Below are 26137 nucleotides of genomic sequence, written 5' to 3'. Positions count from 1 at the left end.
ATGGGGCCAGAGGTTCCAAAGCTGTTCACAGACAGAAATTAAGCCACTCACAGATATTGTAAACTATGAAACAAAGTATTATGAACTCAATCTTTTCCACTTTATGGTTGTACTAGAAGATAACATCTTCATGACCTTGAAGTCAGCATCTCCCTAAATGGCACAAAATTTAATTGAATAATGTATATTGCTTAAAAGAGTAAGCTTCAGATGAATTGAACACCTTTATTTGAAGCTAGTCTTCACTGGAAATGTTTCTGGGAAAAGAAGGCACTGTTTTTGTTTCCTGAACATAAGCACATTTAAAGTCATTATCTCCTGGCTACCTACCTTCTCTGGTAGTTTGTTCTGTAACGTTCTGTAGTAGAAAGTAAAGGAATCAAAACTAACAGATTTTGAGTGCTATTGTGTTGAGCTATCCAAGCTCAGCTAACACACTGCAGCGAAACACATTCTGCACATGTGTGTGCAGCTGTACATATGCAAACACTTAGAAAAAATTAAGTCCATGTGGCATAAAAGTTTTATAGGTATCATTTGGGGATCGCCACAGTATATATTAGTGACTTTGACATTCTTTTGAGGTAACTAACGAGGCTATAAAAACATCTTAATACTGCCGAAAGCAGACTCCTATTTCTACTAATGTATCAACTTGAAAAAAGTGCATGGTTTTGAGCACTTCCAGGGGGGAAAAAAACTTGTTTCATATAACATACATCCCTCTGTAAACTCGAAGCTATATTGCTAACCTCTCCCCCAATTTCTAGATCTACACCATTAAAAAAATTCACCGACTTAAGACCTTCATGCATGACAAGCAGCAAAGTAAACACAATTGTTTCTTTCTCTGAATGAAACATACGCAAAACACATCAGTCAATCAGAGTTAGGGGACTGTGATCATGGTTAGAAAAGTGGAGATTGGAGGGTGGATGAAAGTCAAGCACTATCAAGTTTAAAAAAATTTCTAGAACTATTAGAACAGTGCAAACCCATAAGTACTGTAGAAACATTAATGCCATTCAAAGTATTTAAAACACAACTTTTGCAACAGCCCTCTTCCTTTTACTGATCCATTGTTACTTCAATAATTTATATTACTCTTTCACATACTAGACCAAGTAATGGATCAGGAACCCATTTGATGTATTGTAAAGCAGACAGTCCTTCCCACAGAGAAATTTAATCTCAGTAGGAAACAGAAAGACAACAGATGGATACAGGCAAATATGAGGACACAAACACAACAGTTCATGCTAAAGAGTGGCTCAGTGTGCTAGTGGGTCCTAACTACTCCTAGATAAAAAAAGCAAAGAAAAGCTTCAAGGCAAACTCTAGAAAAATTTAAGTGGGTCATAAAGAAATTCCTCCGAAGATGGAGAGGAAGCTGGAAGGAAATAAAAAGAAGTAAAGCATAAAGATATTTGGTAAACTCATGAGTGGCTGATGAAGTCTGGAGCTGCAAACCACAAGTGCAAGAGCAAAACAGCAAGAGATTTTGAAAATAATTGTTTATATTTAACATGATAAAGAAAATGCTAGCAGAATAAAAGACAACAGAGTGCAAATTGTGGTTTAGCAGATGCCCAGAGCAGCATTCTCAACGAATATAGATTGGATATGATGGCATTTTTTAAAGGTCAGAAAAAGAAAGCTGAATGGGTGAGAGTTTTAGGACAATGGATGGATAAAGAAGGCAATCTTTGTCCATAGATCACATCTCAATCTGAAGGAATCAGATACAACTTTAAAAATAACAGTTCTAGTGAATGGGCTGCCTGAGTGACGGCAGGATGGTACTGTTACTCCAGAAGATCACAAAATTAACTAAAATGAGAAGCTTAAAAAGGAGATTAAACACTTTTCTTTTTTTTTTAATGCCAAAATTAAGCTGACAGCCAGAATTCTTTAAGGAGATTTCAGAATCATAAGCAAAGAATTTTACCTGTGCAGACAGATCTGAAAATCATACATGCAGAGTCATACATTTCTCTTTGCAGAAGAGTTAGAAAAGAAGAACTGGTATCCCAAAGACAGAAGTGAAAAACTTCCAGAGAAAGCTTTATGAAAATTGCACACCTTTTTCACGTGAACCTGTGTTCTCTGTGATTTAGTGAAAACTCGAATCAATAAAGATTGACATTCTCCCAAAGAAAACTACAGGTGCCACCAATCAATATCCCTGATTAGGTGTTACAACTTTCTGGAGCAACAGCACAATGTAGAAAAGAGTAGCTTAAAAGAGGAAAATATTTATTCAGGAAAAAAAGTCAGCAATGAGAACAGCCTACAAGCCAAGAAGGATGCAATCATTTTTAATTGCTTATTTATCCTCACTCTTCTCAAACGTCATGATCAAGAATTAACTGATTAATTCTGAAGTCTTTCTTTTCAATCAGATGCATCAACAAGCAGAATGTGAATGGTTTTGTATACACCAGAACTATCATTAAAAATATTAAAACAGGAACAAGCAAATCGCTTCTGCTGGTTGTTGCATTTTCAATGGTCTGTCCGTTCAACCACACAAAAGGACTACCCAGTTAAAATTAAGAATTAGTTTCCCTTTCAGATGTTCTAGAAAGTTTTCTTCAGTCCAGTGGCATTAGTCATACACACAGCACAACAGGATCCTGTGGTCATCATGGTTTACCAGGCTTCACCTTCTGCTCAATTTACAGAGATAAATGCAGAACATTACTAGAACCCTAAACTCCCAAATAAGCCTTTAAGGAAGTTGTAAAAAAAAATGTGTCTATAGGACAACTCAATTAGTTGCATGCATTCTCAGTGGAAGGGAAAAAATATAATAAAATAAAATAAAAAACTAATGTGTAGTTAAAGTTAGTGGTCCATTGAAGTAGTACAAGGCTTTTATGGAGCACACAAGGTTTCAGTCCAAAGGAAGTAAGTTTGTAAAGAGATGGCTGGTAAACCATATGGTTTCCAGAGTCAGGATGTCCTGACACGTACCACAGCAGTTCACAATTATAAGCAAGCAAAAAGAAATGACAACTGCTGACGCAAAAGATTTACCAATCCACCAGAAGTGGCGTACATACCTTTCTTCAAAAGAAAACAGAATTCAAAACAAAGAAACAAAAATAAAAGTCCCCATGCTACATTTTACAAAGCAGTCCTCGCCAACACTTCAGCAGCGGACATGAATCACATCACTGTGTGATTTGTGTATTGTTATGACTGGAAATAAGCATGTATATATTTAGCAAGCACTCAGTCTAAAAAATGAATAGCAATCAGAAAGTTACTAAGAAATGTCTCTCACTGAGGTAAGCTGAGAAAGGTTAAGCTTCTTCCACTACCTCAGGGTAAATCATAGTCTTACTCCAGAACCACATAAACAACAGAGCACAATTCTGTTTATGGGTAACTAGGGGATTATCCTGAGCTACCAGTAACAGACTTAGCTCAAGAACTTCCAGACAAGCTTACTCTAGTCCCTATGGGGGAAAAAAAAAAAACAAACACAAAAACTCTCTTCCTCCCAAAAACACAAAAGAAACACTACTACTCTTAAAATTTTGAAGACATTTGTCTAAAGTTATAAGGCATTGTTCCATAGCATCTTCAGATATGAATATGGACAGCCCTTGTGTTTAGAGGATGCATTTCTTACAGAAAACTGTACCTTCTATTTATTTTTACAGCAAACAATAAAGTTGAAGGCACTGGACTGGTCAGACAAAAGAACTTTTGTTCAAGCCCCAGCACAATCTGTTTAAACACCTAACTCAGGTCAAAGACAATACAAGGAAAGCAACACAGCTACAACAGAGCATCTAGTGAGTACAACATCCGCTAAGCGCTGTTTTCAGCTGCAGTGAATGGACTACAACACAGCATCAGTGCTCACACACTTCCAAAATTACACCTTGAAAACTTCTAACTAGTATATTCTGCCATGCAGAACAAAAAAAGAGTCAAAGCATTAAGAACATTTTGAAATAGCACAGCATAAAGGCTGCTCTACAGTAGAATACCGTAACAATTCTCCAGAAAACCACAACACACGATGCTACCGACACTGAATTCCAAAAAACGTAATGAGGGAGGGGCTAATCAGGACAATGAATGAAATGTGAGCATGCTGCTCCTTCACTGGATAGCCCTCTGCCAGAAATTACATTAATTGCAACGACTTTTTTTTTTTCCTCCCCACAGAAATGTTCCTCTGAAAGAAGCCTTCTCATCAAAATATAACTAGCGGTGACCAATCACCAAACCTTTCAGCTGAGAAAACAGCAAGTGCTTGTTCAACAGCTGCCACACCACAACTGCGCCGTATGTTTCCATACCTGAGAAAAATGCAGTTACAATGCTGATGGTACATACATCCAAGGACACCTGACTTTGGAGGGTCATTTATACTTCTGTCTGGTTAGGAAATGAGAAGTTTCCATTTCTCCATTTAAATTCTTTTCCACAGTCTAAGCAGATATAAAACTTCCTATCAACTTCAGCCAGGTAATACACTGAAGAATACGCTGGTTATGACCGGTAATTGTCTTTCCTAGATCCTTTGTGGAACTATGCCTTTAAATCAACTTGCAAGGTTGCATATTACTGTAACAGTTACATTAAGTGTTGCAAAGCATAACCCACCAGCACAGTTTCAAGCTGTTGAACTGTGTTCTATATACTCAGTTACATGCTGTTGAAAACGTGTATACTGATCACTGTAAAAGAAAACCACACTACTTATTAAGTTACAGAGGTAACACTTTTACTCACCAAGTCAACAGGATGAGCTTTGGAGATGCACTCTAATTCGCTCTTAGAAAACTATTAAAATAGCAAATCAAACCACCATCCCCATTTACTATGTCAAACAATATGGTGGGCTACGATAAAGCACTCAAACAGTTTATACAATATTGTTAATCTTCAGAGTAGAAAACACAATTATTTTCAGATCCAGTGCAAAAGAGTATGGAAAAGGGATTGAAAGTTCCTATAATATTCTGATTTTAAAACAAAAAACAAACAAACAAAAAAATCCTGTTCAGAATATGTCACAATTTTACTGGCTTACAACCTACCATAGTAAAATGTGCCTAAAAGTACTGCCAAGTCTAAATAGCCAAAGCAGCAAATTATCTGAACTACACCCATGTTTATATAATAGACATTTTCTCTCAAAGTTGCTCCCAAGATAACCATCATCTTCTAGTAGTAATGCACAGCTAACTTCTAGGTTTTAAAATCATTGGGTTTAGAATCTTAGAAAAAAACATCCCATGTAACTTATGCACAGTTTAAAGGAAGACTTAGTTATTTGTTAAGAATATTATTTACAGGATATGAACTTTCAAAAATACAGAGCATTTTTAAAAATAGTGATTGGCTTGCCAGAAGTTCCAAGATGCATGATTGACTTGCATATACAATGCTAGCATTGGAAAGCAGGGCTGGCCTTCTAAACCATAAGAGGAATATTACCCTTTGCATTATTGCAAAGGAATTAAACAAAATATTTTTGGTTCTTAAGCTAAAGCTTATCCATGAGAAAAAGAACAGAGAAACTGGACATTAAATGCTAACAGTTGATGCCCCTCAGTTAGCACTGTAAACCCATTGTAAAAAGCCATACCAGTACACCTCAAAAAGTAGAGATCCCAGTGGATTAGGAATAAAAGGAAGATGAAAATAGAAGGTATAGAGGGGGGAAAAAAAAAATCATTTATTACTTACAACATGGGGATTTTTTTTTTTATTCCCCACAGGTCTGTTGTTTACAGCAGCATTTACCAATAGGACTCTAACCAGGAGCAGTACCTCAATATTCTGTCCTGCTAAAGAACTCCCAAAATCTACACACTTTTTTTTTTTTTAAACTGATCACAGAAGTTGGAAGAGCCAACTTCAGTGGAACTGCAGCCTTCTGCCTATTCTTACAGCTGAAGCATCAGCCCATGAAAAGCAAACACTAATATGAAGCTTTAACAATGTCAAGGCATGACATATTACTAGTTCTGCACACACAAGTTTGTAAGGTATTTAAGCAGCCAGAGCTTTTGCATACACCATAAAACCTGTCCAGTTCTATATAGTTCTTATAAAATAGAAATACTTGTAGCCTTGTTGTTAATCTTTTATTGTTGAAAACAAGTAATGCATACAGGTAATATCACCTGCCAACTGAGGAAAGAAGCAGAATGCAAGGAAGGAAAGGTACAGAAAGGTACAGGTAAGAAGAAAAAGTCAACTGGGAAAGACTGAGCTCTGTTCCCAGCTTTTAAGAACTCTCGTTTCACCCTTTGGTCAAAGTAATAGCTTTACTTGTTTCCATCCTCCCTTTCACTCACATCTTTAGAAGACAGAAAACTTGAGCTACTTAACTGCAGCAAAACAATGGTTATCACAGCTACTATTGGTAAAGAACAAACAAGAATGATGACTGTTATTACAACTAGCAAAACAAACCTCAAAGCTACAATCCTACCTTGGGTGGCACCCTGCTGGCTTTGAGTAGCCTACTGCCTTCACCAGGTATTAATTTTATCAGTGAACAACCACAGACACCAGTCATCGGACACGGTCCAGAAATGGGATTTGAAGCAACAGTCAATCGAGCAGGTTTCTATTTCTGATTTTAATCCCTGGTTTTGATTTAGGCAAAGGATAAAATGACCTTCCTGTGTCTCCTGCCACATGAGGCTGAGACTTAAATTTGTTTGCCAACATATTCAATTTGTTCAAACATCCTTTCACTATAAGGACCAAATGCTAAAAACTCAAACAGAAAGCTACGGCATTCTCACACTATGACATCATCCTGTCTGGTATACTTTAATATAATTTGGAAATTAAATTTGATTAACTGAGAGCAGCTTAAAGAGGATACATTAAAGATCCAAATTGAGGACACTTATCCGTAAAATGAAAAAGAAAGCACAGCACAATGTCCAGCCTTTCCAGTGAATTCTACAGAACAGGCCTTACTGGCTGTTCCGATGCTCTGTCTTAATAGCAACAAATAAAGTTATCCCACAACAGATGAGTAAAAGCAATCCCCAAGTCCAAGATTTGCTGGTATCTGTGGATATATAAACGAACCAGAGGCAATCTTACCATACAGACTTGTAAATGGACTGACACGGGGCGGAAATTAAGCTGTACATTCCCCACGTGGTTTCAGCAATGACAAAACAGATTCCAGGTTTCCTGAAAACTTCCTTCTACTCAAGAACAGTGCCTGCTTCCAAGTGTTTACAATTGCACTTCTCATTACAAGATACTCACTGCTTACTGCATCCTGATCACTAATAGAGAAATGTCAACAAAGTCTCTGTGATAATAAAGTCATCTTTGTGATCACAGAATCATTAAGGTTGGAAAAGGCCTTCATGATCATCGTGTCCAGCTGTCTCCCTACCGCCAATATCACCCACTAGACCATGTCCCTAAGTACCATATCCAGTCTTTCCTTAAACACCCCCAGGGACGGATGATTCATACAATATCATTTCTATGAAGGCTGGTTTTTAAGTTTATAATCATCACCAGAAATTGTGGTAGAAATACAAATGCAATTGTTAGAGCATCAAAAAGAAGAGCATACAAGGACTCAATCAAATACTTTGAAATTGCCACTTGTCAAGGCACATTATATTAAATTAAATATCTCCAGTACGTCAGAGTCACTTCTGACAAACTTTAAGACATGTTAAACATCTGTGTTGTACAAGAGCCACAGGAAAAGTAAATGGTTACACTAATTCATGGAGAATCGCTGAGTTAGGAAGTCATAACTCTAGACATACGGACCCAAGGCTAGCAGGTAGCGTTCCTCACTCTCCATCAGTTTCAAGAGGAAGCTGTCAATATCACTCACATGCAAAACAGAGCGCCTGTGCCCCCTGAACAGTTATCTGTATCATAATCAAACTATTCCTAACATCGGTAAGAAGCTCTCCTAGCTAATCTACAGCAAGCTGTCATCTTGTATAACACTAAATAAAATTTATCAGGCTGGTCCAGAGCCCTAGGAGAAGTTCTAGAAAACTATACTCCCACTTCCTGAAAAATAAGTTTCAGTATGGTACACATCTGGTTTCAAAATGAAAATTAAAAGTAGTAAAAATTCACCAAAATGCAGAACACACACTTAAAAGGTAGGTGTGCGTACAAATCTGTTTACTAAACTGACAAGAGTGACATCCCCCAGTCCCCACGCACATTCCTAAAAGCACAGACGTATCTATGCTACCATCGTGAGCACGTCTCGCAGGACGATTAGCTTAGCTGAAGTTTCATGCTTCAGAGGTCTTGTTTGCAGACTAACAATGTGATCCGACACGAAAAACACAGTGTGTGTGATTACCAGGCTAAGTTAAGCAGTTTTTCATTAGGACAGCTCAGCTTTTCAAGTTTGAGTCATTTTACAGGCTCTGAAAATAACAATAGCCTAAGGCAAACACACATATTTGTTTTCCTGACACAAACCAAGATTAAAAAAAAAAAAAAAAAAAAAAAAAGCATAGCCGGAGGCCACAGGGAAAAAAATATAAATAAATAAATAAAGGCAAATGGTGCTTGAATAGCCTAAAACACTTCCCGAGGGGCACAGCACGGAGCTGGTGGAGCCGCAGGAGTGTCCCCAATGTCCCCCCTCGTTGCTCACCACTTTGTCCATCAGCTTCCAGGTCTTCTCCACAGTCCTGCGGTCGGCGGCTGCCTGCTTGGGGGGCCCCACAGCATCCTGGATGGCGTCGATGAAGCCCAGGATCCGTCCCTTGCGCGGGTTGCGGCCGTTCTGCGAGTTGGCCATGGGGGAGCCGAGCTGGACGCGGGGACAGACACTGAGACAGGCAGACAGACAGACGGCGGCTGCCTCACCGGCTGCTGCCGCCGGGGTAACGCGAGGCGAGGCAGAGGGAGAAGCCCCCGGGGCAGAGGGAGAAGCCCCCGGGCACGTTTGGGCACCGGGCTCAACTTTTCGCCACCCTCCCCGGGCGGAGCTGAAGCCGGCAGGAGGGAGCCCGGCGCTACCGCGGCACCCAGGGGTGCCCCCACCTCCTCCCCGGGGTCCACCCCCAGGCACCTGCCCCTGGAGGGAGCCGAGCGGACAGACAGACGGGCGGACAGACAGGATACGTACGGAGCAGCACGGCCAGGCTCCCTACAGCGAGGGGGAGCCGCCGGGAAGGGGATGGGAGGGGAGGGGGGGGGGTCAGCAGCTCCGCGCCCCCCGCCCTCCACCCGAAGCGTCTGGTCGGACGAGGCTGTCCTTCCTCCCTCCTCCTCCTCCTCGTCCTCCGGCAGCGGGCTTCACCGCCCCAGGAGGCAGGCGGGGCGCATCCCGCGCCGCCCCGGCCCTTGTCGCCGATCGCTGCCGCCGCCGCCACTCGCGATCGCGGCGCTGCCTCCGCGGGACTCAGCCCCGCAGGGAAGCCGGGTGCGGGGCGCCAAGGGAGCCGGCGTCCTGCGGGCACATGCGGGCTCGGAGGGGACAGAGGGGACGCCGCGAGGCTGTGCTGCAGCGCGGCTCGCAGCCCTGGGCGGGCAGCGCTCGCCCCTCACTCCTACAAAGTGCGGCGGGCGGGCGGGCGGCCGCGGCCCCGCTTCCACTCCCGCTCCCGCTCCCCCTCCCAGTCCCGCTCCCTCCCCCGCCCCGCGGCGCGGCGCTCCGGCGGCTGCCCCTCCCCTCGCAACATGGCCGCCCCTCCCCTCGCGGCACGCCCGCCGCCGGCAGAGGGAGCGGGGCCGGGCTCAGCGGCGGCTCCGCTCCGTTCCCCTCCCCTCTCGCCCCGCTCCGCCTCTGCCTGACGTGGCAGGCGGTAACTGAGCGTGAAGCCGGGCGGCAGCCGGCCGGGGTTGGGAGTGATGGGGGAAGCGGCCAGTGCTCGGCGTGGAGGGGAGGGGAACGGAGCTTCCTGTCCTGCCCCCGAGACGCTGAGGGGCCGGCTGAGGGGGGCTGGGAGCGGTGTCACACGTCCTCCCTCTCGGCAAAATGTGTTAAAACCCAAGGGTCTTTCATGCTGCCTCTGGGGCTTTTTGCACTCTGTGCTTCTTCACGCTCCCGAGGCTTGTTTTGGTTCGGTCTTGCGGCCGCAGAGAGCAGGAACTTGTGTGCCTTGTGCACGTCTGGTTCCTCTGCCCGCCCTGTGAGAGAGCAGCAGGTCTGCGCTGCGGCCGGGGCTGACGCTTCTGCTGTTAATCTTCTGTTAAAGCGGGCTGGAGAGCTGCGAAAGGCATCGGGGGCTGTAACATTTACAGTGCAGTCCTGAAAGGTGACGAGCAAAAGTGCAAAAACTTCCCCCTGTGCCCACCTCGATGTCTGTGGGCATATAGTAAATATAAACCAAATATAAACCCAACTGACCTAATACTACACATCTGTTTTAGGGGCGAGTTTTTCCTCTGGGTTCTTTATATTCCCTGTGAAAGTTGGAGAGGGGAAAAAGCGAAGATGAACCGCACGGGGTGCGAGACAGTTCATTTCAGATCCCTTTGAACACCTTCCAGGGCATAATTATGCTTTGTGAGTGTTAGTGTTATAATTAATTATCACACAGAGAAACGAAAATAAAGCACTTGAAAACTTTGAGGTTATGTTATGAAGAGAATAACCGTTCTCCATAAAATGAAGAGTAAAGAGTGCTTTTAAATTTTAGTTTTCTAAACGTCCGCAATTGTGTTCTTTTTGCGGTAATTTTGTGAAGACTTTCAAAAATAACCATTTTTCTTTTTTTTTTTTTCTTCCTAATCCTTGGCTTATAGCAAAATAGGAGTCCGAAAAGCAATAGAAACAGTTGTAGTAGAGTGTTTCAGCGTTCCTTTTATTTATAATGTCATTTACAGGTATTTTTATACCTGTATTTTTCTATTGATTTAAAATCTGTCAAGTTGTTAATGTGGGCGCACGCACAACAATAAAATCACATCAGTAACATCCTCTATGGTCATTGTTCCTCTTTAGCTTTAAAATACGAATTGGCAGGTACTTGGCCTACGTGGGTTGGAAGCTTCTCATTCCACTGGAGGCTCTGTAAATTATTCTCTTTCCTATGTTGATTTAAATGTTGGTTTAAAACTCTTCTCTGGCAGCTCTCCCTATCCTTTTTTTCGTTTGGAGCTCTGCTTGCATAAGACAAGGTTGGTAGCGACTGCTCTTCATTTTGCTCTATCATGGTTGTGGATGAATCAAATGATTTAACACTTTTTTTCTGAGCATCTTAAATCTTTACTTCTTTTTGTTGATTGTTTTGCTTTCGTTGTTTTCATGTCATTCTCTTCATATTCCATGCGCTGCCAAGAGCTATGATCTGTGAGTTGGCCTTGGTAGCTGTGTGGGGCTGAGTCATGTTGCCTTGCAGTTCATCTGAGTGCAGAGCCAGCAGGAATAAGCAGCTTGGTTTCCTGCATCCCTCTGTGTGTGTGTTGTGTTATTAAGTGAATAGCCAGCTGTGTTATAAAAGCGGATAGTTATCAAAGGGGCTTTTTTTCATTGTCTGTGCTGCATGGTACATACAGGTATTCTGGGAAATAGAGTCCTCAGAGGGTCACGTGAATTTCTGTTGGAAGCAAGCCAGCAGGGACAAGAGGTTGAAAAAAATACCTGCAGCTTCAGCATCAAGCGTGTTAAAGATGAGCCAGTCTTTTGTGTGCTGTACCGTGAAAGGGATAGAAGACACAGCATTGCCTTTGTGGTTTCCAACACGCAGAGTGAAGGGACCATCTGATAGAAGACAGCTGAGAAGTAAAGACTGGGAGAGGAGGAGCAAACAGCTGCTCTGTGTTTGAAGTTCAAGGGATGCGCTTGTTAGCGTTGGAGAACGCAGGGACGTGACTTGTCGGCCGGATCTGTGGGGTGCCTGAGGATAAAAGGCACTTGAAAGGGTGGTGGCTGAAGGCACTGGCCAGCTGGGTTGTTTTGATGCTGGCCAATTGCAGTATGTTAATGTAGCCATCCAGAAGGGCATGTGAGAGGGTAATCCCTACTGCTCAGCTTTGTGCAATTTACTAGTTTAAATTAAGAAGCCAGTCTGCTATGTGCAAAACCATTGAAAGACCACAAAAAGACAACGAGGTGATTCAAAGCAGAAACCTAAATCAGATCCTTTGAATCTTGATGGGAAAGAGAGTTTTTCTGTTCAGGCTAAGTAGAAGGGGCTTATGAAAGTTTGATAGCTAATGAAGGCTCCCAAGTTTAGTACATACATTCAAATGCCTCCACGGTTCTCTCTTAATCATGAGTGATCTGACCTAATTTTTATTATTCTGAAGAATATGGCAGTTTGGATCTGGTGCTGATGAGTGTTTTAATCACTATGTAAGAACACTACAGAATGGGAATGAAGTAAATCAGAGGCAACAAATTCTGTAAATTTTGTTTTATGCGAAACTCATTCTTCAGCCTAGTTAATTTACTAACCAGTCATGTAATGCCTGGATGGCTGCTGTAAGGATTTGGTAAAACCCTGTAATGAAAAGGATGGAGAGAAGGTGGCTGTGACTCAGGTTATGTCAGAGAAAGAAAGTGTGAGAGAAGCCTTGTGGTGTACTTTTAAATACCCTTTGTAACGTAATGATTTCAGACCTGATAATTTTACTGAAAAGCAAATTAATACTACCTGTTGAAAAGCCCAACTGCTTGATGGAAAGTGAGAGTAAAGTGGAAAGTACAGGAGATTAAAAGTAAATTAGGTTACGTTTATCCACTGCAATTTTTACAATCAGTTAGCTGTTTTTTTTGCTCTGCTGGTGACTCATTCCTCTGGAGTGGTTAGGCTGAATGAAGCTTTGCTACTCTTGAATGAAATTCGTCAAAGCCATTGACAATAGTTGGAAGCAAGAGAGATGTTTTGTTGGTGTTTTTTTCACCAAATGTTAAAATATTGATTTTTATCTGCAGTCGCTCAATGTATGTGGTTTGGAAGCTGTCTTCGTTTCTACATTTTCTTTAGCCCCATTCAAAGTAAGTTTGCCAAAATATGCAGAAACATAAGAACAAGGAAGAGGTCAGATGTAGGTTTTACTTACAGCCACCTAAATAAGATAAAGTATTGCCATCACATATGATACAGTTTTAAAAGGTTAATACAGCGTGCACTATGTTAAGTGCTGTGGTAGCATGCACATTTTATAAGCAGTGCTTATAAAAGCTTAGGTCAGCTATTTCAAAACTTGAATGTGGAGCGACTTCCGGCTCATTGTGATACGATATCCTGAGTATCCCAGCATCCTTATGTTTTCAGTCATCACTTGGTATGTGATTAGATGCGTACAATGTTACGAAAAGATGACTTTTTGTAGGGATGTAGCCTCTTCACTGTACTGGTGGATGGCCTTTTAATGGCTGGACTTGGACAGGGTGATGCCCTTTGCAGGGTGTGCGGTGCCCCAGCAGAAAGCAGCTGCTCTCTCTTTGCAGGGAAGCTGAGGCTCTAAGAGCTGCTGGAACCAGCTATTGTTTTGCTGCCTGACACCCATCTGCTCTGTATAAAAACAAAATAAACAAAAAAGGCACACACAAAGCTAGTAAGAACATACACCTTTTAACTTTCAGGGCTATTTGCTTATGTACATTTTATTTAGTGCATCCTAGAAATGTGCAAGGCCTTATATGTGACCCCTTCACTCCCTACCCCGTTACCCAGTTATTACAATAGCTATCTGCAATAAGTGCCAGGAATATTAAAATGGATCAAATGGAAAATCTTTTCATGCCACTGTTTTACAGTGCTCTCAAGGATGTTAGGCTCTTCAGTTATCAAATTAAGTCATTTATTTATGATTTGTAAGGTTAAGCTGCAAGCTACATTTTTTTTTTTTCTGGTAACTTTTAAGCCACATTGCAACATATCTACCTGTTTTATCATAGCAATCTCAGAGATAGAAAGCAAAACAGATCAGATCACCTGTGGCACTAAGAATTCTCTTACTGATAACTCCTGTAAATACCAGATGCTATTCCTGCCTTAGTGCATGGGTACTTTGAGAAAATTGCTAATAACAATGGCAGCTTGTCATTTGGTTATTATCCAATTAACTCATCTACTTCTAACAATCGCAATTATTTTTCCTCTGTCTACTTAAGCTCTTCGTTTTCATCAAGTCCCTAAACCTGCATTTTTGGGGGGAGTTTGTTACTGGTTTCTAGAAATCCAAAAGAAGATTTTCATGCATGAAATACAAATAACCAAATACTTCAGCCCACTTTGCTGAGGAGTGACTTAAAAAAAATAAAATATTACTTTTTAAAGTTTCTTTGCTAGCTTGCACTGTGGAAATCAGTCTTATTCTCCAACAGCAACATAACTGCTCATAATGTGTTGTTACTGCACTAGTTCTCTGCTGAGGATTTACATGCTCTTTCTGTTCTTGACTTGGGAATACAAACTGATTGTCTGGGGCTGTACTTTAAACAGAATGGGCCAGATGCTGTTCTCTGGCCCTGAGGCTAGGTGGCATGGTGCAATGTGTATGGTAGCCACAATTCTTACTAAAATCCCTACACCACCACCCTCATCGACCCCTGTACCTGCATCCAAGTAGCAATCCCTGACCTGTGCTAACCCTGAACCTCCCTGGAGCTGTTTAAGAAAACATCAGCTGACGTGAGCCAGAACTAGGAGGGAGTGTCCTCATAATTTAACATCAGGGATTGCCATATGTCTGCATCATCATGACTGGTTACTGAATACAAGTATTGTGACTGTGTGCATATAAATACACTCATGTGTGCACGTCTACTGTAATATGAGGCCTTTCATCTTTGTTAACACTGATTTGACTTCAAATACTGAAGTTTACTTTCAGCTTGTTTCTTGGATGTGACGATTGAATTATTTCAGGGATACCTTGCAAATACATTGGCAAGAATTTTACTGATGAAAGCTTGCAGGCTTATGTTTTCAAATCTTTCATTGACTCTAGGAGAAAATCAACTTAAGCATGATACTGTTTCCTGTGCAAAACATAAGAACAATTTCCTTTACAAGGAGCAATTAAAAAATACATTAGCTGTTTGCTGATTGAGTATGAAAACTAATTGTGGGGCCAGGCCTGTGTTTGTCTATACACCTTGCTAATGAGTTCATTTGCTGTAAACTAGACAGCTCACTTCAGAACACATCTCTGCCATAATATATTGTATTAAAAAAAAGTGTGTCAGCTTAATTTTAAAACAACCTAACCCTTAGGGAGCAATTTTACATGAGCTCTTCTGTTTCTTTTCTGTTATTAATTGCATCCATCTGCCAGAGCAGGTGCAAAAGCTTTAACTAAGTTTTATCGCTTTAGCACTACCTCTTGAATTTATCCTTTCTGTGCTATAGCATAAAAAAGATCAATTTCAAAATCCTCTTTTTTTTTTTTCTTTTCCCCCATCCTGTTCCTGCCCAGTGCCATGATCTTTGTTCTTCCTAATCTTGGTCTGATAAAACAATAGCTGCAATATTTAACTTGAACATCCTATTTAATATCCTGTCCAAATACAACTGGGAGCTCTTGTTTGACTTAAGAATTAGAAGCTTTCATGTGTGGGGGATTTTTTATTTTTTTTTTTCCATTCAAATATCTCTGCTTTCACCAGAATTTCTAAGATTACCAAATTGTGGTAAGTGGTTGTAAAATATGTGGCTAAGGACTTTCCATTGCCATCCTTCCCTGGAGCTGCACTTTGAAAGGAAACAAGCACGTGTCTGTTGAACACGGTTTAGCATAGGAAAGACTTCCTCTGTGCTTCTACAAATCTAAATAACCTCAGTTAGTGGGGATTTGGACTACGTTACTAGGAGCTTTAATTGAAATACTTGAATGAGACAGTCACTGGCATATGGTCTTCTTTGCAACAAGCAAAACTGTTTTCAGTTTAGTAAGACAGTGTCTTATAGTTAAACAGGGAAATCGTTCAGTGTTAGGAAATAGTAACATAAGCATTATGGTTTATTAGATTAAATTTATTCTCCTGTACCAATCATTACTGGAGAGCATAGTCTCTAATGTTCTGTCCATCTTTTGTAGGAAGACGACGACTTTTTTTTTTTTTCTTCGCTTGACTCCTTGACTATGAATTTGTGGTCTATCTCGTTTCCTGTACGCTTCGAGTTCTACGAATATTTTGTTTGCGAGCAAAGACAGGAACCTTTTGTCTTTGATGTAGTAAACACATTGGATTTTTCTTTCTTGCTTAACTTCATTTAAAATAAGTTTTCTTTCCCAAACTGAAAGTAGGCCTTATGTTTTGTAAGGCAAGTCACAATTTTAATAGGACTGAGTGATTTTGCTTTTGGATAGGTCATTTGCAAATACAAACTGAATGCATCTGATGCTTGCAATTATTTGCTGAATGCTTCAGAGCATTCAGTTAGTCTCAGACTGAGTTTACAAGCTTTTTGCATCAGTTGCTCCTTCTACGTAACGCAATTGGTGATTGTACTTTTTCTACTTCATTACAGTTTTTTTTAAGGAAAATGAAAAATAGTGAATCAGACTACAGGGGGGAAGAATAAGTGATTTCTGCCTTTCTGAAATGTTCATTTTAATGCATCAAGCAGTCATATTTTGAATAGTGTGTACTACATCGAAATGTGCCCTTTCATTATTGTGTTAATTCTGTTGTATGGAAGAGTGTAATGTTCATTCCCATTAAGTTTCAGATTATAAGGCATGTTGTCTCAAATGAAATATAGATGTCAAAATAAAACTAGTAATGAATTGAAATTTAAATTAACTTTAAATTGAGGGGAGGGTGAATTTCTGTCACTTTCTACCTAGATTTCAACGTATCCAGCCATACATGGGTGCTCCCATTGTCTAAGCAGTCAGAAAGCACCCAATATGATTTACTATTTTTCCCTACAGTTTCTTGACCTAGTTATGTATCCAAGTGCTTATTTTGTTCAGTTACCAGTCACTTGCAGCTAAATGCAAAACTAGCTACGCTGACTTATAAACCTATTGTTGTGCCAATATTTTCCTCTCCCTTTTTCTCTTCTCTTTTTTTATTATTTATTATTTTACAATTTTAAAAAGCATAGCACAGCATTATAAGGCATAACCAAAAACTACTTCTGATGTAGTTCAGTTCTCAAAATTTTCCTTTAGCAGAGCTGGAAATGAGCAAAGATAATTTCTCTCCCTAGCCAGCAGTCAGCCATACACTGTGACAGAATTCCTCATAGGCTTTATCCTGCTCTTGCACAAATGATCAAAACTGTGTCCCAATGCTTGCTTTTTAGGAGTAAAGTGTTCATGATTAAAGCTTTCTGTCTCTGAACAGCTGTGTAATTTTGGCACCAGGTACCATCCATGGTTGGTCTAGTAAAGAGTCTATCACATCAAGTAAAAGCTTTCTTCATTTTTTTTCAGGTAGATATGAAAAAAGGCAATCTGTGTAATGTTTGCTAGGTCATCCCTCATTTTGAAATTTTACATATTTTTGTGCTTTTTCAGGATGGAAGATGGTCTATATGCTACAGATTTTTGTCAGAAATGTGTGTTAATATCATTGTGTGTTAGCAGCTTGGAGAGTTTGCTGTTGTGCTTACCTCCGTCCTTGTAGAAGTGAGTATCAGCAACTGAGTTTTTAATGCTTGACTTTGTTCAGCCTTACAAAGAAAGGCTGGAGGAAGCAGGAGAGTCCTATCTTTTGCAAATGGTTTTCATATATTATTCTTTTCCATATGACAAATATATCCAGAATTTTTAGAAGTAAAGAGATCTGTTCAGATGTCCGTTCATGAATCCTTAAAAATGCAGACTAGTCTCTTAAAAGCAGATATTTGGTGATTTCTAAAAACTTAACTCATGTGAAAGTTTCTGTTCTTGAAGGTGCTTGGAGGTGCACAGGGTATCTTGCCTATTCTGATAGCCTTGGATGCTTTTGTTTGCTTGCATCTGTTTTTCTGAAATGGTTTTGGATCAAACACTGCACTTTTCCATAGAAATCTTCAGGGTATCTATTGTCCTTGTGCAGCATGCTTAAATTTTGTCAGAATGCACTCATAAGCTCCTCATTTCTTTTGCACAATATGAATTGGATTTAGATCCTGGCAATATCCTCTAGGATTATTCTTTCTAACCCATGACCGTGGCTTTGATAAATGGCACTGAACATCAGTGCTGAAGTGTGAGGTGGTGTTAGGGGTACTGGGTGAGTGTGCACAGAGGCTCGGTGAGGCACTACCCATGCTGTTCGTGTCGACACAATGTGCTTCGCAGGCTGGCTTTGCTGTCTGATGCAGGTGAAGAGATGGTGTAGCTGTCACGGGGTAGAAGTCCATACGCTGGAAGGGTTGATTGAAGCTTGGCTCAGGAGTCAAAAAGAAAACTTTAAAAGTCTTCTTCTGAAGGAGTTAATATATTCATTTTTCTATTCTAAAGAATTTGTACTTGTAGAGCTTTCCCAATTAAGTGACATACAGAAGCTAAGCATTGAAATCTCATCCCTTTTTGTACATTTTTAACACAATTTCTAAAGACATGTGGGAATTCTTACTATCCTCTCATAACCCTCTGATCAGCTACAGCAGTACAGTAGCAGGAGCAGTTCACTTTGTGCACCCTGAATAAAACAACGTGCTGCTGCTTTTAAATTCAGTCCTACCTCACTCCCAAAGCTCTTCAACCCAATTTCATAACCTTGTGCAGCCTCATGGACATAACAAAGGCTGCAGAGCTATTTGGGTTTAATTCAGCTGAGTGTCTGTTTCTGTACATCCACCATACTTCTTGCCTATACAGAATATCTACTTAAACCTAGTAGCACTGGGATTCTAGGTTGTTGTAACTTTTATTGAAATTGAACAGAATTATACTTTTCAAAAGAGGAGCACGGTAGATAATTGGGGGTGCGTGGCAGAATACATGCCAGAGCAAATATTTTAAAAATGTGAAACACTTTGTGAAGGGAAAAAATTTACAATGTGCTTTTCTTTTTCCCATTGGCCAAAGCTGAAAATATTTTCTCGTGAACTTGCTTCCCTTGACTCATTGGCTTTCCTTCTACTTGACTAAATTACGCCAGTTGGATTTTAAATCTATCAGGCATGATTAATGAGCAGTCAAGCCTATGAAAAGTGTAGCTGGTTGAGCCAAAAAGCTGAAATAGAGCGTGTAAACTAGTCAGAAATCTCCAAACTATAAATGGGGAAAATTTGTGGAATTTATGATGGGTGAATGTTAAACAGCTAAGATTCTGGAAGGGTACTTGGAATAAGACAATTGGGACAGTGAAGGAAACCTTTTAAAAATCTTCAAGGAATGCAGTGGTTACATAAACATCCTCACGGAAAATGTGTTTAATTCCAGGTTCTCTTGTGCTACTGTATGGAGGCAGAACTCACAGAAGTCCTTAATATCTGTGCATGCAGTTCTACCAATGACCTCTGAAGGAGGGGGAAAGGAATCAGAGAGAGGAGTCAGAGCAAAGATACTGTAAGCAGTAAGTTTAGTTTGGAAGTTGTATAAAATATAGGCCTGTACCTCTAGTTAAATGGCTTGGTTTCACTGACTTTATAATACAAATATCACCTTTGGAATTTATTCAAACAAAATGCTCGCAGGTTTTCACTGTTTTGCGTTAATTGGGGCCCCATTCTTCAGCCAGGCTAAGTGAATAGTCTTCAGACAAGTGGAGTAGTGGATCTGGGTGCAACTGAGTACCTATTCCTTATTACAGACTAGATAAACACCTTATTAGGGCTCGACATTGTGCTGATAACAATAAGAAAACAAAACGTTAAGAAAAATTCTACACAGTTAACTCAAATGCATTTGATTACGAGGTTTTCCTGAGTTTCTGAACTCTTCCTGGTATGTAGTGTGGCTAAGATTTCATCGACTGAGGTGATACTCTGTTAAAACATCTATTTTTCTAAGAAATAAATGTAGCATCTTCTTCACTGTTTATGTGAATAGCACTTGGCTGTTCCCAGTTACTTGCGTAGCTCATCTGTCTGTCAGTGTATAGTTCAGCTTCTTCTGCAAGATATTTTAGACTGCTGTTTATTCAAGTTTTCTTTATTTTCACTTTAACCAGCTTTATCTGGTTACCTTTAGAGAAGTCCCAATTTAGTTTGAAAGAACGCTTGTTTGCTGAAATAGCGAAACGGGAGTGAATACTGGAGGCAGTTCCTTGGCAGTGAATTTTGAGCTTACAAAATTCAATATTCTGTGTGAATATTTGAATGTGACTCCTTCATCCACTGAGTGGAACAGAAAAACTGCTGTGAGACTTGCTTATTTTAATTAGGGCTGCCAGCCAGAATTTAAATATTAAAGTACTCTTTATTAAGCGGCTTATAAATAAGGAGTAGGATAAGAATTAGTCAGAACTTTGGTGATGATTTAAAGTGTAATAAATTTTCTGCAGTTGCAGCTCTTCTATGAAGTAGTGTACCCACAAGTACAGTTGTTATACATAGCCTCATTTGGATCTTTCATGTGCAATTCAATTGTATTTTAGTATAATTTTAATAAACCATTGGAAACAATGATGTCAGATTAGCCCAAACAGTAGAAAAATACAGGATTCTTCAGTGAAGTTACTCCAGGTTCAGAGTAGTACAAGTAATATGAGATAGATTTGATTTTCACTCAACTGATGTTATTTTCAGAATGATGAACTTGGAGAATCAGCAGGAAAAGCATTGGCACTAATTATAACTAGTTTAATTGTATTGCATGAACCATTTAAATACTCTGTAATCTGAGATATTCAATTTTAGATGTTCTCCAACCTTTTTTTAAAATGGTCTTCTTACAACGGAGTGGTAGTATGGTATTTTTAAAATAGGCTGAGCTGTTTTCAAAAGAGATGTACGGTTAGAGTAAATTGACATTAGCAGGACTCTGTTGGTTTAAACCAAAATGTAAAATGTTGCTCTCCAGATAGTCTTCTCGATACAAATGTTTGCTTGCTTTTGTGGATCTATGTCATTGGTTGCACTTAATTACTTTCTGTAGTTAGTGCTGTATTAAGTTGTCCATTTTACAAGTACTTAAGATTTATCTGGGTCCAAGAGCTCTGCTGAAATAAGACTGAATTTTCATTTAGCAGCATAAATGTAAAATACATGTTTGCCAAGCGTGCAGGAATTTTACATGAAACTCTCCATTGTTTGGGATGTCTGTGTACATATACATACAATTTTTTACTTAAATATACATACATATATATATACACACATGTACATATGTATCTTGAAAGACTAAAAGTAAAAATATCATTTCCCAGCCACCTTGCTTGTGACTTCCGTATTTCTTATCTGTTTTTGTTTGGCTGACCATATTTCACTTAGACACTTTCATAACTATTAAAAAAAAAACAAAAACTTTTATACCTTTATGAGGCATATTCTTTACTATGCATGTACTTGAGGTAGGTTTGGAAATAATTATATTTTCACTTAATTTTTGAGCAGTGTAACACTTTATTACACACCTAAAAACATGACTAAGTGCGCATATGAAATGTGCATTTTAAAGTGATAAAGACTTGGTTTAGTAATTATGTAAGTTAGATACTCTTTCATGGTCAAGTAGTTGAGCAAGGATTGCAGGGCTAGGAAAACAAACTTAGGCAACTTCTAAAATCGTATTCATGCTGGCAGAACTTTATCCTAAGAAAAGTTGAGATGTTTGGTTCCAGAGTTTTTCTTAGATCTGATTTCTTAAATGCAATTTTAGATTATGACTTCTTGGTTGTAATTCTCAAAGGACTTTCCTTTTCAAGTGGACACCAGGAGCTGCCTAAAAATAAAACTGGCTCAAGTTCCTTGAGATTTTTTTTTCTCTTTTTGAGTTACAACTTAACTATAGAGCCAAATGAGTCAGTTTCATCTTCTCCATGTACAGCTGGTGTGGTGGAAAGAAATGATCTTTTCAAAGAGCCATGACAGTCATCGTTATTTCGTTATTGCAAAAAGATGAATGAGGGAGGAAAATGAAAGAAATTGGGAACAAGTCTAGGCCAAAGATGACTAGAAGTGTGTTAATTGACAGTAAGAAAAAAAATAATAAAAAACAAACCTTAAAGCCTTGTAACTCAACATTTTGTCCTTGCTGTACACTGTTACCAGCATGTAGATGGCTGTGAGAACATGAGTTTGTGAATTCACCTTTAAAATAAAAAAAGAACTTCATCAGAATTAACATTAAATCATCGTAGACCTTTTGAAATGTTAAGAGATGAGTAAACCTGATTTATAAATACACAAATCGTGTAGGAATGGAAACATCACTATGCAGAGTTCTGCAATTTGTATTTAAAATCAGGAGATGTACTTGTTCAGTCAAAGTTGTGCCTAACTTTGCCATCTACTTTTAACCTGCACAGGTAACTAGCACCTTGATTATCTGTTGAACTCCCAACAGCATTCTTGTTTTATCTTGCACATTGTTTTAGCAAAACCTGTTTTACTTGGCTATCCAAGTGACAAGGCGAAAATAAAACACACACACACACACAAAAGAGTATCTTTTATAGGCAGTTAATAATGGATGTTCTTACTGCTTATTTTGAGCAAAAATCTGTTAGATTTACCAGTAAAAATTTAAACCATTTAGAAGAGATTGTCATTAAAATTATAAATCTACTTTGAAGTGTTATTTAAATCCTAATTGAATTACCTGATATTGGAAAAGGGGTAGGAGGAAGGTCTGCCCTTTGTTTCTGTCACTGTTTACTCTTTTGCCTTCTATGCCCTTTTCTTTTCAGCTCCCTAGGGGCCTTTGCTTACAGTGCGATAGTGACATTGGGTGTATCACAAGCAAATACAGTAGTTTGGCTGTAATCTTAGCTCCTACTGCCCACACAGACTCATGAACTCTCTTCTCTTAACCTTGCATATTGGTAACTGAGAAGCTCGGAAGGACAAATGAAATAGGAAGGCAAGTTATGTACCATAATGGGCTTCTATTTTTCCTTGCTTTTCCAAGGTGTCAAAAAGAAACATCACCCCAAAGACCTAAAATGGTCGCTGCCAGTTCCTATTGATGTTTCCTGGATGAATACTTTGGGTAAGATTTTACCTGTGCTCTTTCTGTCTTCTGCCTAGCCTCCTAACCTCCCATGCCAGGCACAGGCAGAAATACGAAGCAGCTATTCCTTTCACTGAACTAGATTATGAAATTATACAGCTGCTGAGTAGGAGACACTGTGTTGGCATGGTTGAATGGGAAGCAAGAGTCTAGACTATAACTAATGGCATGTCTGTGGATGATAATGGCTCTGCATCTTCACTGGGCTTTGGATTCCATAGGACTATGTCTAACAAAGAAGAATAAATGGAAGAACTGAGCTTGTTTTTCTACAGTGCATTTATCTGGAGCCTTTCTTAGATATAGCAGTGCTGTGGGCTTGCAGCTGCTGAAATGAAGATGAGTAGTGAACTGATGAGCAATGGTGATCAGCCATTGTATGAAAACTTCAGGAAGGTCTTGCTGCGTGAAAGCTTGCCATCTCTGATCGTTTCCTATCAGCTTAATATTGGACAACTGGAACACCTTAGACATTTATTGGACATTTTGGAACACCTTGGAGGAAAGTCTAATCTGAAAAAGATGTTTACTGTAATGTTATGGGAGCCATCTCAGAGCCCAACACTTTGCTTTCTTTCTGTGCAGTTTCCAGAATACACGGGTCTCTTAAATGGGAATATATTTATATTCATTATTTCCTAGTGCCAGTGCTTTAACTTCAGAGGTACTGGAAGGCCTCTTTCATCTTCATAGAAGATATTTTCATACAATAGAGTGCAAAGCTGAGGTCTGCATCCTGCAGACATACTTTGAACCACAGCTGTGCTGGAATGGACAATGGAGCTTGGCCATGTTAAATTGTACGTGTAGATGGTTCCTTGTTATTGTGTGTCTGAATGCATCGTGTTCTTTCCTGGATTATTAGACTCTTCACTAGATGTTTGGGCATAGGTAAGAAATGCCATAAACAAAAAGGCAAAATGTCTGTTGGAGTTCATAAAATTAAGTCAGAAACAGATTGCCTTCATGTTGAAGGCAAGGTCTATGGAAATTAGTATAATGCAACTATAATAATGCAATGTAACAGGAACATGTGGTTATTAGTAGAAATGGATAGAAGACTAGTGCTGTCTCTAAACTATTTTCAAGCAGATCTGTCTCCATTTCCTGGCTGCATGACTGACAGAGCTGATGAATATGGTGCCTGAGCTAGGGTGCATGTTTTGGTTATTCTCGCTTGCAGTCACTTGACAGTTTGGTTGCAACCCTACAGTCTTTTGAAAAACAGCAACAAAAAAGGGCTGTCACAACTGTTTGCATCTGCACTTTGTCATTGTGTCCCTCTCCAAGACCAACAGTCTTGTCCATTGAGAAATCCTCCAGGGAACATTTCCTCTAAAACTCATTGCAGTCCTCCATCAGAATGAATTTCTTGGAATAAAGCTTCTTTGCTTGTTTCAAAATCAGTCTGTTTATTTTATGGGTGATGGGCCTTTGAACAAACCATAGCTGATAAGGGAAGTGTGGAAAGCCTGTATACTTAACTGGGGTATTGCTTGTCTGACACGTTTCTGTTCCTACAGTTTTGAAAAACATTCCTACCCTGTATTCCCTTAGCTGCAACAGAGCTCACCTCCAAAAAAGACTTTTCTGCCTTCCTTCTGCACTGGCAAGATTTTTCCCAAATTACTTTCTTCAGCATTGCTACTCTGTAACAAAGGCAGGTATGTGGGTGGCTGACTTGCATGTGGTGGGAAGCAGTAACTGAATGTATGCTTAAGTCAGATGCCCTTGGAAGGCATTAGTGGGAAATGTTATCCCAGATGTGAGTCAGCACCAAATATAGAGAGAGTGGGAAATGAGGGAGATGCTCCATTTTGTTGTTTAGCAGCATTGTCTCTGGCAGCTGATGCAGGAACAGAACAGATCATGGTCCTGAGTGAGCTGCTTTGTCTTGCAGTATTTATACCAAACTGAACTACTGTCTTTGCTTTAAGTTTTTTTGTTTTTGTTTTTTAAAGCTATAGATAAGTACAAAGTACATTGCCAAATCAGAGGAATTCTGCAGTGCTTGTTCCAGAGCTGTAAACAATGTTACATCATAAAATCACAAATACAGTAAAAGCTGAATGAAAAAATCAGCCAACATGTATTTTTTTCAGTTGTTTTTGCTATTTTCATTTGCTGCTGCTTCAAATACTGTACACTGGGTGCAGTCGATTTAACTTTTAACCTACATGGGGGTATAGTAAAGTTTAAACTGCTCAACCTGCTTAACAGGAGGGCAAGAAAAGAGAGAGGAGAGAAAGTGTGAACAGCAGAGCAGGCATGAAGACAACACAGTTGACTTCTGGAATTGCAGCTGGAATGTTGTGGAATTTGATACAGATGGAAAATTGAAGTTTAAAAGTGTAAAATTTCCAGTGTGGGTGCCATTTTGAATAGGCTGTGTGGGTGGAGAATGGTACTAAATGCCAAGCAGACAAGTAGAACTGAAATTCTCTTTCCAACTAGTAACAGACAGCTAGCAATGGAAAAAAAAATAGTAGTTTAAATGTCCCAATGCAGCTGTTTTGTAATAAATCACTAATAGTTACTGGTAAAGCTCAGCTCATCAGCATTTGCTGCTTTCTTGTCCACAGTACTTTTCCACAGTAGTTGCAGTATGATTCTTATGATATTCTTATTTAATGTCTTACTCTACACAGTCAGTTCGTGCCACTTTGAAATCTTTTTTTTTGGTCAGACCATGACATGTAGCAGGTCAAAATTGTTATTGAATATTCTGGGTAACTATTTTCTTCACTTTGTAAATGGCATTACTTCTAAGGACTAAGTCTCATTCCTTATAGTATGGGCACACAAGAGTGTTACTGGACATCTCTTCTGCTTCTTTGTTCTCAGATCCTCAGTTAAATTTCTGGTGCTTTGGTTTGGCATCAGGCCGAGTTCCAGGAGTGGATCTTTCCTCTTCATTTGCTCCAGATGTATTTCATGTGTATTCATGAGACAATCCTTCAGAAAAAGAATGAGCATGCAGCTCTCCAAAGACATTACTAAGCAATTCATAATTAACAACAAAAAAAAAAAAAAAAAGGGGGGGGGGAGGGAGGCAGATGGACATATTTAAGACTTTGATGCCTTATTGCTTCCTTCAGATCAATCTTGCTCCAGTATCATGAAG

The 26137-nt window shown here is 39.7% G+C and overlaps 1 protein-coding gene across 3 annotated transcripts in view; it reads right to left on the bottom strand.

Annotated features, from left to right (window-relative positions):
• Positions 1–9575, bottom strand: part of CBLB (Cbl proto-oncogene B) — a 138657-nt gene extending 129082 nt beyond the window's left edge. For 2 of the 3 annotated variants that reach the window (XM_082784865.1, XM_082784863.1), the window contains exons 1-2: positions 9125–9575; positions 8648–8806 (exon numbers count right to left, since the gene is read on the bottom strand). In XM_082784865.1, the coding sequence (XP_082640991.1) occupies positions 8648–8794 (147 nt within the window). In that variant the 5' untranslated portion in view covers positions 8795–8806; positions 9125–9575. Of the gene's footprint in view, positions 1–8647; positions 8826–9124 lie in introns of all 3 variants that reach the window. The other variant, XM_082784864.1, reaches the window with a different exon arrangement.
• Positions 9576–26137: the final 16562 nt, after the last annotated feature.

This window comes from Aythya marila (assembly GCF_965140915.1).
Source record: "Aythya marila genome assembly, chromosome: 1".
Taxonomy (NCBI): Eukaryota; Metazoa; Chordata; class Aves; order Anseriformes; family Anatidae; genus Aythya; species Aythya marila.
This window is presented reverse-complemented; position numbering and strand designations above follow the sequence as displayed.